General features: G+C 41.6%; 1 protein-coding gene across 4 annotated transcripts in view; it reads left to right on the forward strand.

Annotated features, from left to right (window-relative positions):
- The window catches only part of NELL1 (neural EGFL like 1), a 379,806-nt gene that overhangs the window by 323,699 nt on the left and 36,415 nt on the right, over positions 1–19,692 (forward strand). For 2 of the 4 annotated variants that reach the window (XM_081882839.1, XM_081882838.1), the window contains one exon: positions 11,678–11,818. The exons of the other annotated variants lie outside the window; for them this stretch is intronic. In XM_081882839.1, coding sequence (XP_081738965.1) covers positions 11,678–11,818 — 141 coding nt within the window. The remainder of the gene's footprint in view (positions 1–11,677; positions 11,819–19,692) is intronic. 4 annotated transcript variants of the gene reach the window in all.

The raw sequence follows: 19,692 nt of genomic DNA on the forward strand, positions 1-19,692 counted from the left end.
GTCTTTTTAAAATTGCTTAGCAAAAGGATGTAGTCATATCTCTGTATTGGCTTAATTGGAATTATTGATGTCTGAAGCAGCACCCAGACGGAAGAATTGCTTTCTGATCAAAGTCGACCAACTCAGAATGGTTTAATGAAATGGGTTGGGGGTTGACTCTATTTAAAAAGAAAAAAGGAAAGGAAGGAAGGAAGGAAGGAAGGAAGGAAGGAAGGAAGGGAGGGAGGGAGGGAGGGAGGGAAGTGGGGAAGGGGGATAAGAGTTGAACCACCACACATACATTTTTGTAACTTTGGGGACAGCAGAGTATTGAAGAAGAAATTGAATGTGGACCCTAACGTTGGTCCAACCATATATAATAGTAGTTATGTTTTTATAAGCTGGAGTTGTTAACATTTAAGATTTTGGATGCCTGCCATGTCCTACTTAAGGAGATTGTTCTGTTTCTAAAACAGTTCCCTTCCTGACAAACTTTCCCTTAATTCTTCAGTGACAGCATGCTTACCTTTGTCAAAAAATATATCTGTCCCTTTGTTCTTTAATTTCAGCTCTTTAAAGAGCAAGAAATGTTTCATTTTTTAAAAAATAGAGAAACATAATATGGAGAGTGTTAGGATTCTTTATTATGTATGTGGGATATCTGCCAATATCCACTGTTTCTATATCCGCATGCATAGCAAAATGCAGGGGGGGATAAACTGGAAGCTTTAGCAACCTTAGGAACTGGATAGCAAAATCAGGGTGAAGCTTTGTTGTATCCTGAAGTTACTGTTTAATTTAGCATAATCTTTAAAGGTGCATTAAGCAATACAGAATGTGTCTTGGTGGCCATCAAATATGAGAACAACTTAAATCAATATTTAAATACTAGGGGCTGTGTCCCTGCTTGCTTAACTCATCGACCCTGTCAAACCCCCACATACACCTTACCCCAAACTCCAATCCTTCGCTAATCTTGCCAAACCTGCTTATCCCCTTCAGTGACTCCCTACCTCACCTCACCAAACCCTCTACCCCTTGCCAACCCTACTAAACCCTTAGCCCTTCCTCTTTCCACCTCAGGCCACTATCAAGGAGGACAAAGAGTTGGCCTGGCAAAAGGAGCAGCACAGGAAGAAGGCACCTTAAGCACACAAGAGTGCCTCTTTTTCCATTTGTGAAATGTTAGGAAATATTAGTGTTGCCTCTTGGTAATGGCTTGAGGTATTCTAATAAGTATTTGGAAAGCTATTGAGCCAAATAATCAGAGCCATCTCTGGATTTTCCATCCCATTCTTTGCGCATTAGCAGCCAAAGCATTTCTATGCGATTGAGCTTTCCCTTCTCCTCTATTCAGTTTGGTTACATTATTCTGGAGCTGATGTTTGCAGAATCCTAGCCTGGCTGGGATCTGATCCCCTGCTACTGCTGGTCCTATAATTTAATTAATTATTCAACCGAAAGCCAGAGAGAAATGACATACGATTTATTTTAATGCAAGCAGCAACACTCTTTAAGATTTTTATGAACAAAGGCTGTGATTTTGAAAAACCCACTTCTGTCTCATTAAAACTTTATATTTTCTTGGTATTATACAACCTAACAGAACTTTCTTCAGTATATTTAGTGTGGCAGGAAGATGATGAAACGTTTTAAAAGAATGACTTGTTTTAATTCTTTGTTTTTTACTAGGTTCTGAAACCATCATGTTTTATTTTTTGAGGCAAATTGTCCTATCATGCCTGCATAAATAACTTTATAAATAATGCAAACTGCTAAAGTGCTTGGGGTTTTTTATTTTAACAGAATGGGCCTGTTCTCAAAGGACAGGGTTGGCATCTTGATGCAGCCTCCTCAAAATTCAGTTCTTTTCCTATTCAGTAACAAAACAAAACAATATTGCACTTGACAGTACTAAAAAAGTCACTACAGGGTGACGTCGTTCAACCTGTTAGCAAACCTATGTTCATGATAGAAAAAGTATTTAACATGCAATAGAATCTGTGAATAGCTGTCTTATTCATAAAGCATTTGAATAGAAATCATGGGAAAGAATAAAGGACTAGAGATGAATTCTGTGTTGCCTTAATACATGCTTACCTTATGTGATGGGGGGGGGTGACATAATGAGTGCACTAGCTCCATTGCCATCTCTGTTGCCATCCATGAGTCAGAGAGATATCGAATGAGAAAGCTGTTCTACTAATGTAGGCCCCATATGTGATTTAGAAGCCTGGAAAATGTTTGTGGAGCCCATGTGAGTAGAAAAGGGCCTCTGAAGTAAACTGATGTCAATGAGCATTGTGGCAAAGGCGTCAATCCAAGCCCTTGGCCAGCAGCAGTGGGGCTTGATAGAGTGGCAGTTGCACAGCCCCACCATTCACACCAGCCAAGATAGAAGACAGGAACAGGGGGAAATACTTCTTCATAGAATTGTAGAGTTCAAAGGGTTCCCAAGGTTCATCCAGTCCAACCCCCTAACTCCTCCCAGGCTGAAGCAGCAGAGAGGCCTGGATCAGGTCCTTTGCTGTCAAATGTCAGCCACATGGTTGGCACAGGATCCAACACTTCATTTTGAGGAATTTTTGCTGGCTACCACTGGTGAGGATGCCACCGGTTGGTGGCTACTGCCTGCTGTTTGGGATGCTCATAATAGGCAGAGGCTGGATGTTTGCATTTCTCTGTAAGAGACTGCACCACAAGTCAGGTAGTGCTATGAACTTACCGTGTGATCTTAGGCAAGCTACTTCCATTCAGCTGCTGCATCCTGTCCGCAACACTTTTAATCTTTTTAATCTTTAGAATATTTAAATCCTATCCTTCAGTACCACTCTGTTGACAGAAATATGAAACAATCAAAACAAAACAATATAATCAACTGTTGAAAACATTTTAAAACAACAGAGCATTGAAAGCATATGGACTGATTGATTGATTGATTGATTGATTGATTTTTTTAAAAAAATATTTATTAAAAATTTCCAATCAAACCAAACTATATATTCCAAATTATACAAATTAACCAATAATCAAACAAATCCCAATGTTATGCCTAATTATAAATTATTATTTTTTAGCTGACTTCCCATGCTTTGAGATTGGAGGGAATCCTAATCATCTCATAGTTCTACTGCCTTTCAAAATATTACAATAATTCCCTTAATACATTCTGAAGTTAATCCTTCATTATTTTCAACAGCCTCTGCGTTCATTCTGCAAGTGAGTTTAAGTCCAAATAAAATGTTTCTGTGTGGATTTTATGTCTTACTCTTCTTCTTTATAGTCCAAATCTGTAGTCCAAGATTCCCCTTTGTAAATTCACATCCTCTCTTCACAAACTGGTGTTTCTGCTTAATCAGCCCAGGAGCCTTCCACTGCAGGTAGCTGCCATATCGACACACAGTCCAGACAAAATCAAATTATGGCATCTGCCCAATGTTCTTCCTTAACCATCTGCTATTCAAACATTAGCTTTTCCTGGGGAGGGGGGTTACCAAGTAAACTGGAAGTACAAGTATTGAAGAGTAAAATGTTAGAGATTAGATTGAATGATTGATTAATAGGATTATGGATCAGTTCAAGTAATATTTAAGGGCCAGACTTAAATGACAACATTTCACGTACAATTCTTTCTTCTTTCATTTGCACACTTTAAGTTGCCGATGGGATGGGTGATCAGGATGGGGTTTTTGTTGTGCAGTGAAGTGGCAAACATTTCTCCCAATGCTGTGATTTTCATAATTACTGCAGCTCGGAAGAATGGTTAATTGACATCTTTCTCATGTGCTGCAGTCCATGTATGATCATGCATTTCACATATCATCTAGTTTGGCCTGGATAAATAGAAAGATTTCGTTTGGCACCCAGAAGACATCAGATGACAGTGTTCCATAGGTAAGGTGTCACAACTGAAAGAACCATTTATTCAGCTAACCCTGCCATGCAGACACCTCCACATGGGCAAAGGCCGTCTTCCATATATCTGTCTCTCAATCCATATGCAGATTTAAAGGTAAGCACCAACATTTTGGTTTGTGCATAGAAAAAAATATGGCAGCCAGTCATGCTAGGAATGGCAAGATATGTTCCCTTCATCTAGTCATGATTCAGTTCAACAGTAGTATTTTGGACCAATCAAAAGAGAAAATTGTGGTTATTATACGAATCTACATTACAAAGTTGTTGTAATGAATACAATAATGCTGTATGTGTTGTGCTTTGAATACTGAAAGTGGTATGTGCAAGTATCAAAATTATTATTCATAAATAATCACTGTGTTGCTTATTCCAGTTTGTAGAGGATTCTGTGTTTTATTGTGTTCTTTGAATCACTGTGTTTGATGAAGCAAGGAATCCATTCATATCACCCTCAGCTCAGCAGTGTCAACTCAGCAGTGACATATTGTCTGTATTTGGTTTAGTCAGAATGAAAATATGCCTAGCTTGAGGCCCTTTTCATTGATTCTCCCCCCTTTAGCTTTTGTGTAAGTGCTGGAGTTTGGCATGAAGGGTACATTAACAACCCTTCCATTTGTCTAACTATTTTTCTTGTATCTTCCAAATAGATAATAAGTTTTCAATTCTAACCTCAGCTCTTTCATCAGATAGATAATGTTGCAATTCTGACATGTGACAGTGATCTACTTTAAAAGTAATCCAGTCCTATACTTCACTTTCCTAAAATAATTTACATAACATTGCACCGTTTGACCCTTTTCTCCATAATTCAGAGAAGTTAACAAGGACCCAAAGTTCCTCACGTTTTAAATGTTGTGGGAGCAATCTACCAAGCAGTTAACATCTATCTCCATAAATCTAAATCAAATATATTTTCAGTGTTACTGGGCCACAAAAATGAACTGCAGGAAAATTCTATTGATTTTTGCAAATGAAAAAATGAAAATTGAATTTAGAGAGGTCAGATGAAGACTGATCCATGGAAGCAATCTTTACATCAGAATGCTAGGGAATTATAATACAAAGGGAAGAAAGAAAAAGGGGAGTTTGTGTGTAAATGGTCTGCAGTTGAACTTACTCAATAGGATTTAACTTGTTCTATCAGTGGCAGCACATGAACAGATCATGATAACTTCCACTTCTAGGAAAACTGTCTTGGAGAAGGCTTAATATTTTAAGCCACACAAACCATAGTAATGGGCAGCTAGCTTTGTGCTGCATTCGTATGCTGAAATTAACTTCTCCAAGATGCAGCTAACAGGAAGAGCAACAGTAGAGGCTGCAAGAGCAGAACTGAAAGCATCACCAGGCTAAATAAGGCAAAATGATAAATGATGAGATTACAGTGTGGCTGCTTGCTTGCTATGTCAAATTATCATATTGGTCTATTCTAGAGTGAATACCAAGTGACCATTTTTACATTTTGTTACTATGGCAAGATTAAAAATAACAATGAATTGGCACTAAATAACAGAAAGGTTTTCCTTTTATTAGGGCATTTTGTAATATAAATGTGATCTGAATGAAGCTGGTGGCTAATCTTCAACATAGTCTGCAAAGCAGAAATAAATAATAAGACTTAGAGTTGGTGTTCCAGATATATCTTGGCCCTATTGGTGCTATAAAAGGTAATGTTACAAGATTATCCAAAGACAAGCACACAGCAGCACCCATGGCAGCACTGAAGTCTACTAACAAACCCCTTAAAAGCTCACCTAATATTTGGAAATCATGCAAGGTGTTTTTAAAGTGCACATTTTTAATTTTTGCCCTACCCACAATTATTTTTCTGGTCAATGCACAATGAAATTCCCATAGAACTAGGATTTATAAAGCATTCTGACACATGTTAGATTTTTGCAACTTGTACACATTGAGATGAAGAGATATAAAACAGACAGTAGCACAGTTTAAAACAGGTTTTGGCAATGAACACTGTCAGGGCTATTTCTCTAGAAAAAGAAGTGCTGGAACTCACAATGAACACCTCCTTTGTTCTCTTAGAATGGCAATGGCACCCACCTGAGAGGTGCCAGAACTGAGTTCCAGCGAGTTCCCGCTGAAAAAAATGCTCTGACATGGTATATGATTTTTGCTCCTTCTCTCCTGTTCTTCACTCACATATTAATGTTATAGTTGAACAGGGGTTAGAATCATAGAATCATAGAGTTGGAAGAGACCACAAGGGCCATCGAGTCCAACCCCCTGCCAAGCAGGAAATACCATCAGAGCACTCCTGACATATGGTTGTCAAGCCTCTGCTTAAAGACCTCCAAAGAAGGAGACTCCACCACACTCCTTGGCAGCCAATTCCACTGTTGAACAGCTCTTACTGTCAGGAAGTTCTTCCTAATGTTTAGGTGGAATCTTCTTTCTTGTAGTTTGGATCCATTGCTCCGTGTCCGCTTCTCTGGAGCAGCAGAAAACAACCTTTCTCCCTCCTCTATGTGACATCCTTTTATATATTTGAACATGGCTATCATATCACCCCTTAACCTCCTCTTCTACAGGCTAAACATGCCCAGCTCCCTTAGCCGTTCCTCATAAGGCATCATTTCCAGGCCTTTGACCATTTTGGTTGCCCTCCTCTGGACACGTTCCAGTTTGTCAGTGTCCTTCTTGAACTGTGGTGCCCAGAACTGGACACAGTACTCCAGCTGAGGTCTTACAAGAGCAGAATACAGTGGCACTATTACTTCCCTTGATCTAGATGCTATACTCCTATTGATGCAGCCCAGAATTGCATTGGCTTTTTTAGCTGCCGCGTCACACTGTTGGCTCATGTCAAGTTTGTGGTCAACCAAGACTCCTAGATCCTTTTCACATGTACTGCTCTCAAGCCAGGTGTCACCCATCTTGTATTTGTGCCTTTCATTTTTTTTGCCCAAGTCCAATACTTTACATTTCTCCCTGTTAAAATTCATCTTGCTTGTTTTGGCCCAGTTCTCTAATCTGTCAAGGTCGTTTTGAAGTGTGATCCTGTCCTCTGGGGTGTTAGCCACCCCTCCCAGTTTGGTGTCATCTGCAAATTTGATCAGGATGCCCTTGAGTCCATCATCCAAGTCGTTGATAAAGATGTTGAATAAGACCGGGCCCAAGACAGAACCCTGTGGCACCCCACTAGTCACTCTTCTCCAGGATGAAGAGGAACCATTGATGAGCACCCTTTGGGTTCGGTCAGTCAGCCAGTTACAAATCCACTGAGTGGTAGCATAGTCAAGACCGCATATTACCAGCTTCTTTACAAGAATATCATGGGGCACCTTGTCAAATGCCTTGCTGAAATCAAGGTAGGCTACATCCACTGTGTTCCCTTCATCTACCAGGCTTGTAATTCTGTCAAAAAACGAGATCAGGGTTGTATTAAATGGAATGTGGGTGCCATCATCAACCTTGCCTGAAACCTGTTTCCATGTATAATATTATAAGCCCTCTTTTCTGAGGTTTACACCTATCCTAACAATTAAATTATTTGTGCAGTGAGCTTCAGAGTGGGTGTCTAGGTGACATACAAAACAATGAGAATATAAATCAAAGTTTGACCCTGAGCGAATAAAATAATAAAACCCACCTAGCAACAATAAAATCCCATCTAGCAGTAGTAAAAATCCATAACAAACACATAACAACCAGTTCAATTGACCCATCAACAGATGTCATGGCCCATCCCAGATAAGGAAGACACATATCTCATAGTTAACTCTTTATTGGCAAGAGAAACACAGCAACTTCCACCGTGCTCCAGATACACACTCATATGCTTCCAGTCTCTAGGCAGCTGTCCACAGGTCTGGGCCCTATGGCAGTTGCAGCCCCTCCCCTCCTCCAGTTTATGTACCCTCCTCTGATGGGTTGTGTGCCTGAAACCTGAGACTTCTTCTGCACAGAAGTTGCTGCTGCTCTTTCCTTTTCAAGTCCCTTCTGGTTCTAGGAAACAGTGGAGTGCGGGAAGGTGGGGAAACTACTGAACCGTCCCTCACCTGAATCATCCCTTCTTCTTCTGCCACATCCTGCACACCTTCCTCCACCTTTGACTACTTTGACTCTCCCTCCTCCTCTGGCTTCTGCATTTTGGGTCGTGTTACACCCATAAATCACTGGTCTTCTCTCCTGGTCCACTCCCCTGGTCCTCTGCCTCCACCACACACTCTTTGGAGCCCCACCAGTCCCTGACAACAGAGCTCAATCACCACCAGCAGCAGCAACTAAAAACGGACCAATTGTCATTCATCTGGAGTCTTTGTCTTGTGTGCTCACTGCAGTTGCATATGGAGCCTGCAATGAGAACTGTGATGCTGCTGCACAGATTGCACCAATAAGCCCTAGTTTCTGTTGCAACTAAAGATCCTTGAATCCAAGACTCATTTCTGTGGTCTGTGGATAAAGCAACATATGAACAAAATCGTATGCCCCGGCTATGTGTAAACTGGCACTTAATCTGAAGAGAAGGAATTTATTTTCAGATTGCTCTTAAGCTTGCCTCTTTGGATAGAAGTAATTCCCAGTGAATGAAAACAGCTCTTTTTTAAAAAAAACGAAAGACACTAATTTATTATTGGTGATACCCCCTGCAGTGATCCTGCAAATCATCCAAGTGAGGATTTTGTAATAGTTCTATCTAAACAGAAGATTTAGCCATTTTTCCCTGTGAACAGCCTCAAAAATTTTACAGCCTCTTAATTACTTGAAGGTTAACATAAAATTAATTTGATAATTTTAAACATTGCCTTCCAAAACATACAGTATAAAATCTCAGAGGAGACTATCTTCCAGGTGCAATAATAATCTGCCAAGTTTATTATAGATTATGAGCTCTGTATCACCACCACATTGCAGAAGAACTGGAGGGTGGGAACCTTTGTAAAGGCAACACATGTTTATTAGAGTACTTTGGGAGATCTGACTTGCCAATTTGAAAATAAAAAGTATGTTCTTATTTGCTTCATTGCATCTACAGCTGCTCACATACCTGCTGTTAAAATATATTTGCCTCTTTTGTCATATTCTCTAACTTGTCCTGATACAATGTTTTTGATATTACAAGCTATAAGGCAGAGTAGAAACATGGGTTATCAAGAAAGCAGGAAATCTGATATTTTCAAGCATTAAAATGTGGCTCATGTCTATGTTGAAAGTATTTAGAGATGTGCAGCTAACAGACAGCTATAGAATTCCCTTTTTGTGCATGTTTGCCAGAGTTGGGGGATCCTTTAGACACTAAGCAGGAAGAAGAGGACACATAAATGCATTTTTGGATCCTACAGGATCCCATCACATCTAAATTTGTAATTCATTTTTTTCTTATTTAAGATATTTTATGCTGCTTTATCACATCTCTAAGCAGTTTACAAAATAATTTTTTTAAAAAAAAATCGCAGGGCTTTTTTGCATTTTACTGTTAAATGGTGTTTCATGAATTTGTATGCTATTTGATAGGCTTTGGTTCTGATTATTGCGTTCTTCATGTTGGAAGACGTGCATTTCCTCCCTCTGGGTGAGGTTTGGAACTGCAGGAAGAGGGAGTCACTTCACTATCCCCTCTTGCCACTTTTGAAAATCCAAGGCCTGGCATCTTTGTTAGAACTTTATTAGCTTTAATGCCAGGGTTGAAGTTGACAAGGGACAATTACATTTTTGTATTTACATTTTATGGACCCAGCAAACACAAAATGTCCTCTTCACCTGCTGAATGAATGAGCACTGTCAGATCTGAGATGATGGATTGATTACCTGTTGATGGTAGAGAATGTGAAAGGAAGGTGATCGTATACTGATTGGGTGAATGTTGTATTAGGGCTTGCTTGTACGGTGGCACCTTGGTTTACGAACTTAATCTGTTCCGGAAGTCCGTTTTTAAACCAAAACCATTCTTAAAGCGAGGTGCGCTTTCCCGAATGAGGCCTCCTGCCGCCGGTGCCCTTCCACCGTTCGGATTCTGTTCTTAGACAGAGGTAAAGTTATCAAACCAAGGCACTATTTCCAGTTTTGCAAAGTTTGTGAACCAAATTGTTCTTAAACAGGACTGTTCTTAAACCGAGGTATCACTTATACATGTTTGAGTAATGCCAGAGTCATTGCTTGATTCAGGGCATTTTGCTTCGCCGCAGCAGCGTATCACTTTGGTGGTTGGGAGAGGTCAAATATTAAAAACAAAATCATAAACAACTTATACTATACAGCAGCGGTGGTGAACCTGTGGTCTTCCAGAGGTTACTAGGCAACAACTCCCATCATCAACATTGACTATGCTGACTGGAGAACAGGGGAGTTGGGAGTCCAGCATCTGAAGGACCACAGGTTCCCCATCTATGCTATAGAGGCTGAAAAGGTATTAAAATAACAACTACTGATTAAGGACAATTTTGCCAGAAATTAGGCTCACTACAGTACACTACAACTAAAAAAAACAGAAACCAAAAGCAATACTGAACATCTATCTTTGCTGCCAGCCTATTACTCTAGCAGCTAAAATTTGGCCAAAAGAGTACTAATTTTCTTATCCTGCCCAGCTATATTAACTGTGCTGCAGTTTGTGAAATGGCAACACAAGGTAATATTTTCAGATTTTCTCTTTCTCTCTCCCCACTGCCCCCCTTTTCCATTTAGGTGCAGAAATTCAAAGTGATACCTATCATTCTCCAGACTGAATTCAGTGTCTCATAATATTTATCGGTACCTCATAGACGAAGTAAAATCTGAGCCAGACAAGAATTCCTAGCTTCATGCTATCTCAACTACTGAGCATTAAAACCTTTAAATGACACTTTTGCATGGCCAAATCTATCAAGAGACAGCCCCAGGGACCAAGGGACTTTGCGACTCTCCCATGATCCCAGGCTTGCTTTGTCAGTTGGAACTAAAAAAAAAAAGAGGTGGGAAGGTGCCAGGCCACCATTGGAGAGGACTGTCTCTCCTGAAGATCTCCTGTGTCATACAGGAAGCTCTCCCCGTCAATCTGTTTAAATTCCTCCATTCAGTCTAATAGATCCATTTTGCAGCATAAGAATTGCAGAAGAGATTTAAATGGCTGAACCCAGGAAAAAGTGGTGGGAGAAAACAAAACACATGCACACACCCTCAGAAGGTCCCCTTTTTCATTGAGGGGGTGGGGTGGGGAGATAAGCAGCAATTAACTTCCCCCCTGCAAATCTGCATATTCTAACAAAGGTCTGACTTTAAATTCACAGAGTTTGCACATTCATTTCAATCATTACCATAATCATAGCTTTCCATTTTGGTATATATGTAATCTAATTATTCAACCTATGAACCAACTGCTTCCACACAAAACTAAGGAGCAGTTTTCTAGTTGATATTTTTTTTTAAAGTCCTACTTAAACGTTTAATTGCACTTCCAAATCCTTATAGTAATTAACAATATATGTAGATAAGGGGATTAAAGAGTTTAAAACAAGGTGTTTCTTTTTCTGCTGTGTTAAAAGAGATTGGCAACTGGCTGTCACCAAAGCTTGGGGTGGGGGCTTGATTAAAACCCTCGTGGAACTTCCCTGCATTTGTTTTAAAGAATGTAAATGTTTAGTCCTCAGGATTGCAGAGAGTGAACTTAGGATAAGGAATGGTGAAATTCCAGTGTGCTGCTGATAGGTTGCCCACCCATTCATTAAAATATGTATTATATTTGTTTCTTTATCTCTAGAAGAGTGTGTGTGTTTAAGTATCGCAAATGTTGTTGTCAAAGGAAATTAATATCCTGGCTGGCTTGTGTTTTTCTCTGAGGCAGATATTGATGAGTGTGCAGAGGGCATCATTGAATGTCACAACCATTCACGCTGTGTTAACCTCCCAGGGTGGTACCACTGTGAGTGCAGAAGCGGTTTCCATGACAATGGAACCTATTCACTTTCCGGGGAGTCCTGTGTTGGTAAGCAAAGAACAGCAGAGAAGTTATGTTATTGTTCTGCATGGTATCATATCCTTACTACTAGGAACAGCCTATCATGTCCAAAGACAACATTTAACGCTAAACTTAGGATGTAACCAACCATTTGTTTAAGCTCAGCACTGTTCTGTGTAATATAATTTAAATATTATTACAAGAGAGATGAACCATCAAATCTCTGAATGTAATACAGAAAATGTGCATTTAGAGGTCATATTGGTGATTTGACTCCCTTAGCTATACTCAGTAGGTCACTTAAGACAAAACAGGCCCAATCTATGTTTCTTTATGCTGCAATATCTATAGGATGTAAAGCATTAACTTACAAATCCTTTAATGTTTCCAGCACAATGATTTTGCAACACATTGTAAGTCAGCATCCCCCCCTCCCTCCATTGATCACATTTTGAATTTTGTTTAATTTTACCATTATTTGTTAACTCTCAACACGTTTTGTGTAGTTTATCGTAAAGTGGCCAAAAGCACAGTTATCTTTTCTTTCAGTTAACAGAGAACACTTGATTCTTTTGTTGCTATTGTGAGGGAAAAAAAATTAAGAAAACTGGTGTTTGTGTGGATATGGAACAAAAATCAGGCCCAGCCAGAAGCAGATAGGTGTGTTGAACTAATGGGTTGTGATGGACGCAGAGAGAGGCAACCCCCCCCCCCAGCTCCTAAGACTGGGCTTGTTTACAGAAGTTTAGGTGTCTGCTAGTGTTAGAGGTCAGGGAACAACAGAACAGAGGTGGCTGCTGGTGCCAATAGCTCAAATTTAATTATGAAGAGTTTGGAAAAGGTTCACTACTCCAGTTAGTATCTGCTTTTCTTGTGTGTGTATTGGAGAGAGAATGGGGGGGGACACACACGTGTTGTATATGCGGTCTGAGTTTTATTTATTTAAGCTATTTCTATATTACTTAAATACAGTTGTTCCTAAGTGGTATACAGTAGGCGTAACCAATGCAATAGAGACAAAATTGGTTGAAAACTAACTATAAGAACAGAAATGACGCCTTCTGAAATAAAAAGCTCTTCACTAGGCTCTGGATGTCCAACTGTGTCTGATCTCACCTGGGAGGGAGTTCCACAAAGTTGGGCCCACAATACTCAACATGTGGATATGAGCCATGCATCAGAGCCACGGGGGACCGTGGCTCCCCCCACCAAGAACGTCAGTAATCAGGCAGGGATATAAGGAACTGGGTGGTCTTTAATGTCTTCTAGACCCAAGCTGTTAAAAGCCTTGTGTGTGGGAGCATATGGTGTGGTGTGGGAGCATATGGATATAAGTTTTAAGGTTATGTGGTGGCCAGAGCTTGTCTCCCTCAACAGTCTTGCCACAGCATTTTGCATCAGCCTGAGCTTTCAGACCAGACCCAAGGATAGCACCACATAGAGCATGTTGTTATAACTGAGTTGTGAGGTTGTCAATCATGTGTGCTGATAATGTGCGAGTGAGATAGATTATGTAATATGTGGGGTGTGTGTGTGTGTGTGTGTGTGTGTGAGAGAGAGAGAGAGAGAGAGAGAGAGAGAGAGAGAGAGAGGTGGGGATATAGTGGGTAGCTGTGCTGTATACAGGAAGGTGATTGGAGTCCATGTGTGTTGTTGCGTGTTTCTTATATATCTGTGGCTGAGCTTTATTTTTCTTAACCTCCCTGCCTGTAAGTTATTTCCTGAACTTTTTGTTCATAGCACATTTGCACATCAAGCAGGCAAATGCTGACTGAGCTATGTGCCACCTGTTTTTGTGAAGACCGAGGAGGCAATGGAGGAAGAACGACATCCTTGTTAGGTTTTGTTCAGGACTGTTAGCAACGTCACTTAAACAGCAAAAGGAAGTAAAAAGGGGAGCAGCAGCTGGCTCAAAGAGGGAGAGCAGGGAGAGGTATTGACTAACAACCGCTTCCCTGCCCTCTTGTAGAAAAAAGCTGTTTCTAAGAGCCTGTTGTTTCCAGCAGGTATTTACATCTGGATTAGGTCCTGCTGAGGCTGTCAGCAATCTGCCTGAGTGGCTGTAGCTGTTCAGGACACGCCCCAAACCAGCCTGCCTATGGTGCTGGAGAGGGGAGACTATAAGGTTGTTTTGCTTGGGGGAAGGGTTGTATTCAGGGTTCAAGGAAGGTGAGTGTTCACCCTCTTTTACTGGGCATGGTTTTGTGTGTATTATTGTTTGTCTTTTTCTCTGGAGGAGGGTGTTATTTTCCCCCTCTAGGCCATTTCTAAGGTAAGAGGCTGGATATATAGTCTCCAATTGCCACAAAAATGCCAGGACCTTCACAAAAACCCTTAAGCCATCATGGCTTTGCCAAGCCTTTCCTCCCCCACACCCTCAAAAAACCTCATATATTTCTCCACCTTTTCATTCCTTGCTCCCTCCATCACCTGGCCAGGGAAAGAGAGAAGCAGTAACCTACTTTAGGTTCTCATTTGCACGCTTTTCAATGGGGAGGGTCTGTTCTGTGTCCAAACCTAGGTTCTGGCCCAGTTTCTTTGAACTGCTGCCTTGTCTTTCATTACCAGTTTCATTTGGGAACCTCAAGGGTCACTGAGTTGCCACCACCTGTTGTGTAGCGGGTGTTTCCTTTTTGGCTCCTGCTTTGAGAGAGATGCAGAAAGATCTTGGTTAAGATGAAATGTCTGCTGTGTACTGTACATTGCGTATACATTGAGGCTTTAAGTGGATTCAGATAAATTGAGTGTTAACAGTCTGTGATTGCTATGAGTAGAAACAAAACCAGAAATCAGCTTTGCTCCTGTCAGAACATGTAAAAATATGTCCAGATATGGCTGGAAAGGCGTCCTGTCTGAAACTTTGGAGTGTCACTATCAGTCAGTCACTGTACTTTTAAATATATTGGTAGGAATGCAATGCGAGATTCTCTCAAATGCAAAGAAAAGGGCTACAACTGGCATGTTAAAATAGGATTTTAGAAGGCTTAGTAACCAACCTCACTAATTTTTTTGTGTAGTTTTCTGGCTTGAAGTGATTGTTGCTATGAGGCAACGTATGCCCAATAAATCCTCAGCAGTGGATTTCACAGGCATGATTATGTCAAAAACGATGAATTTCACAGTATTTCATGGCTTTAATAGATAATACTCCACATGAAAGTCATTCATACTTAAAGTCATTATTGGATGTTTCAAATTTGCCAGGTTATTATGTTGCAAATCACAGTAATGGAAATAACCCAATAAGGACCCTTAGGGTTCTGAGTTTATAATGGATCCTCCATTACTTCTACCCTTATCAGGATTTCTAAAAAAAAACCACAAAAAACTACTACTGTTCAAAAATAGCAGCCACAGATTTAATATACATATATGCAAACTCAGGAACAACTTGTTTCATTCATTTCTGTGGTGCTAAATTTGGCACCAGTGATTTCACCCTGTTATCATTGTTGTTTATCACAGTAAAGTGATATTCTGAAAGAATTCTTATGCACTAAGACGGGGGGTACTTTTTAGTCATTAGAGTGGGTACTTTTTATCTTTAAAAAAAAATGCTCCAGACAAGCCTTAATATCCTTCACAATATGTACAATTTGTTCCTGTTGAGCTTTGGTTCATATGTGAAAAGGGTACTTTTCAATATCATATGGGTGGCAAACCCCCAGCCTAGCCCCACAAGCCTTTCTTTCAGCCCACTAGTCCCCAGCCCATTTTACTGCTGGTGGTGAATGACACATCTCTTCTCTTGTTCCTGCCAGCATTGTTAGAAGATGGGAGTGCTCTGATGGGATCTGATGCATCCTGACAGAAAGGTGATTTTCTTCTCTATCACAACATTGATAGATGTGAAGGAAAATCATTACCCCTCCTATAGAACGCACTGATGAGGAGGAAAATCACATCTCTTTCCACCTGTCTTCTACCTCACTTTTCAGCAAAGTTTGTGCTGTTTTCTGTGGTATTCTGGTGCATCCATAGGGGCTCTATGTGTAGTGCATGTGGGTGGATGTGCAATCATGTGATCTGATGTGTGTATGTAATGTGTACTTCATTTGTGTGATTTGTGCACAAGGCCATCGGATAAGCATGTCTATTTCTTTTGGCTACTCTCCCTGAGGTATGCTGGGAAGGATTGCAGCTCTCAGGCTTATAAAATAGCCATTCCTGATATACTAAAAACAACTCTTTCTCTGACTGCTGGTCCATATGTAGCCAAAATGGTGCCATTCATATGGAAGAGGAAAGTCTTGGCAGGTTTAAAGAAGGTCCAAGCTTTGTATAAGTACATTTTTGTAAAGGTGGAACAAAAACCTAATAGAGGAAAGGAAGCCAAAAAGAGTCGAGTGAGTATTGAACATGCTAAGTGGTCATGGACTGCTATCTGAAAAACTGAGTGGGAGGAGGAAAATAGTTGAAAATTCTGGAAGAGGTCATGTTTGGGTGGCTGGAACTCTGAACAGGAACAACACACACAGCAACATTTTATTGTTGTTTTATTATTTTTCAAACCCCATTGTCCTCATTTTGACCTGCCAACCGATGTGGAAGTTCACAAGGTTAGACACTGTTGTCCAGGTGTAAGATGTAAACGGAATATGAAATTAATGGGGTTATTTTAATTAAATAGCATTGCTCAGCCATCTGCTGTTGCAGTCTGGTGCCAAAAGATTAGACCAGTTTTTACTTTCTATATAAACTGGTCTCCAACAGGCTTTAATTTTTAGAAACAGTTGCAGCTATGTAATACTGAAGCAGATTGTAATGTTTTAAAAGTACTTCAGTCAATTTCTTTTTAAATGTGACTAAAGGGATTGCTCACTGATTGCTTGTAATAGTTCCACTGGCTTCAGAAATAACTATAGAAGTAAAATATGAACACAGTGAACAGATCTTGTCTAATCATATATAACTTTACAATTCTGAAAATTATCAGCTGATTGAAGGCTCATAAAAATGAATGGGATGTTAGCAGTCAGGTGCCTGGAGGGTTCCACAGAGGCTCCACAGTACTTCATAATCATATATGAGGAATACATTGTGGAGCAAAATCATAATGAGTTGCATATCAAGCCTTTATCCGGATTAGTAGTTTACTGCAATTCAATTTGAACAGTATGACAGAAAACAGTAACTTGATCTGCACTAAAAGAACCACTTGGTTGTGCTCCCAAATGTATGAAAACATCTTAGGATAAGTTAAATCCACTCTTCAGAATTCCCAAATGAAACCCAGAATGGAACCAATGAGATGTAGCGTAGCCTGGTGAGGTCCCTAGAATTCACTAGATTGCAATGTGTGACAAACTTTAGCCCACTGACAGATCAATGGCATCACTGATACAGCGTAGCAGCTGAGGTTTTCATATTTCAGGCCCTACTTTATAAGAGAACTCTAATACAATATGTGATTTAACGATTCAGGATTGCTAATTAACCAGGAGAAAATGACCTGGATATTTTAGTTTAATTTTACTAAGAAAGGGGCATGATCCCTGTGGACACATTCTCCGCATTATTGTAGGCAAATTCTGCCAGCGCCAACTTTTCGACCCAATCGTTCTCTCTGTCATTGACATAACACCTCAGATATTGTTGAAGAATGCCATTTGCTCTTTCCGCCTGCCCGTTGGTTTCAGGGTGCCGGGCAGTTGAAAATTGACTTCCACGTGCAGCAAGCTCATGAGCTTCCTCCAGAACCTGGAAGTAAATTGTTTGCCGCGGTCTGAGATCACCCTCAAGGGAGCCCCGTGCAACCTAAAGATGTGTTCTACAAACAACTTCGCTGTTTCTTCCGCTGTGACTGCATGTGAGCATGCTACAAAGTGGCACATCTTAGTTAACAGGTCTACTACTACCATGATGGCTGTTTTCCCCTTGGACTTCGGCAGATCCATCATAAAATCTATTGATACCGCTTCCCAAGGCCGTTCTGGTGTGGGTAATGGTTCTAATAACCCTGCCGGCGCCCTTCTTTCCCCTTTGGCTCGCTGACATTGGTCACACCCTCTCACATACTCCCTTACATCTTCCCTCACCTTGGGCCACCAAAATTCCCTGGTAACCAACCACATGGTCTTGTGTTGCCCAAAATGTCCCGCCGTGGGGCTATCGTGCAACTGCTTGAGTACTCTCCCCCTCAATTCACCTTCGGGTATATACAGTGCCCCTTTGTAATACAATGCCCCATTTCTTTCCTCAAAACCTCCGGGGCTCTCGCCCTCCCCCCTGAGACCTCTGAGCTTATCCTGGGCATATTCATCATTTTCCATTTCCTCTACCAGTTCTCGTTGCCCCACCAGCGCCGCCCCACACACCCAGCGGTCCTCAGGGATGACATGTCTCTCTTCGATCGCCCCCTCCCCCTCCCAATACTCTGGTTTGCGTGAGAGCGCGTCCGCCCTGACGTTTTCTGGGCCTGGCACATAACAAATTTCAAAGTGGAATTTGGAGAATTCCTGTGCCCATCTCACTTGTCGTTGGTTGAGCACTCCAGCTGTTCTCCAATACTCTAAATTCTTGTGGTCGGTGCACACTTGCACCTTGTGTTGTGCCCCAATTAATAAATGTCTCCACCTCCGGAACCTTCGTGAATGGCAAGTAGTTCCCTGTCATACACCGTGTAGTTCCTCTCGGATTTATTCAGCTTCCGCGAGAAGAAGGCACATGGTCTCCACTCCGACGTACTCCTCCCCGGTTGAAGAAGTACCGCCCCTACCGCCCGGTCGGACGCATCGGTTTCCACTCTCATGGGTTTTCGTAAATCCACATGCAGAAGTTGTTCTTCCGAGGCGAAAGCCCTTTTCAGTTCTTCAAATGCTCGCTCCGCCTCTGCCGTCCAAACAAATTTCTTCTTGCTGCTGAGGCAGTCGGTGATGGGCGCCGTCAAGTGGGCAGAGTTCTTGATGAACTTCCGATAAAAGTTCCCAAACCCCAAGAATCTTTGCACATCCTTCTTGGTCTTCGGTGTCTTCCATTCCAGTACCGCTTGGACCTTGCCTGGATCCATGGCCAATCCCTTGTCTGACAAGCGGTACCCCAGGAATTCCACCTCCTTGGTATGAAACTGGCACTTCTCCAGCTTCACCCACAGCTGGTTGGCTTGCAGCCTGCCCAACACTTCTCGAACGTCCCTCACATGCTGCTCCTCATCTTCCGAATACACCAACACGTCGTCTAAAAAGGCCACACAATTCTTGTAGAGCAAAGGTCCCAGAACGTGGTTAATAAAAGCTTGAAAGCACGCGGAGCCTCCTTGTAGACCGAAGGGCATAACGAGGTATTCAAAGGCTCCCAAAGGGGTGAACATGGTGGTCTTCCATTCATCCCCCTTCCTTATGCGTATCAGATTGTACGCCCCCCGCAGGTCTAGCTTTGTAAAAATCTTTCCCTTCCTTACCCTGGTCAAAATGTCATCAATTCGGGGCATAGGGAAAGCCAGGGGTTCCGACACTGCATTCAGGGCCCTAAAGTCACACACAAGTCTCAGCTTATCTGTGTTTTTTTTGTCCACAAAAAACACTGGGCTGCCCCCCACCGCTCGGGACTCTCTGATGAAACCTCGCTTCAGGTTTTTGTCAATGAACTCCCTCAGCTCCTGCATCTCCCTGTCTGACATGGCGTACAGCTTGCCCACTGGGAGTTGGGCCCCAGGGAGTAGGTTGATTTGACAGTCAAAGGGTCTATGCGGTGGCAGTTTGTCTGCTTCCCTTTCGCTGAATACGTTGCTCAGATCTGCGTATTGCGGGGGCACCTTCCCTTTGTCCATTACTTCCATCCCGGCTAGGGTGACTCTGGCTCCTCCCGGAACCTTCCCCTCCTTGCAGTGTTCTAGGCAATGCGCTGACCCAAAGGAGACCACCCTCTGATGCCAGCCCACTAGCGGATCGTGTAGCGCCAGC

The sequence above is a fragment of the Podarcis melisellensis genome, assembly GCF_964234715.1.
Source record: "Podarcis melisellensis genome assembly, chromosome: 1".
Lineage (NCBI taxonomy): Eukaryota > Metazoa > Chordata > Lepidosauria > Squamata > Lacertidae > Podarcis > Podarcis melisellensis.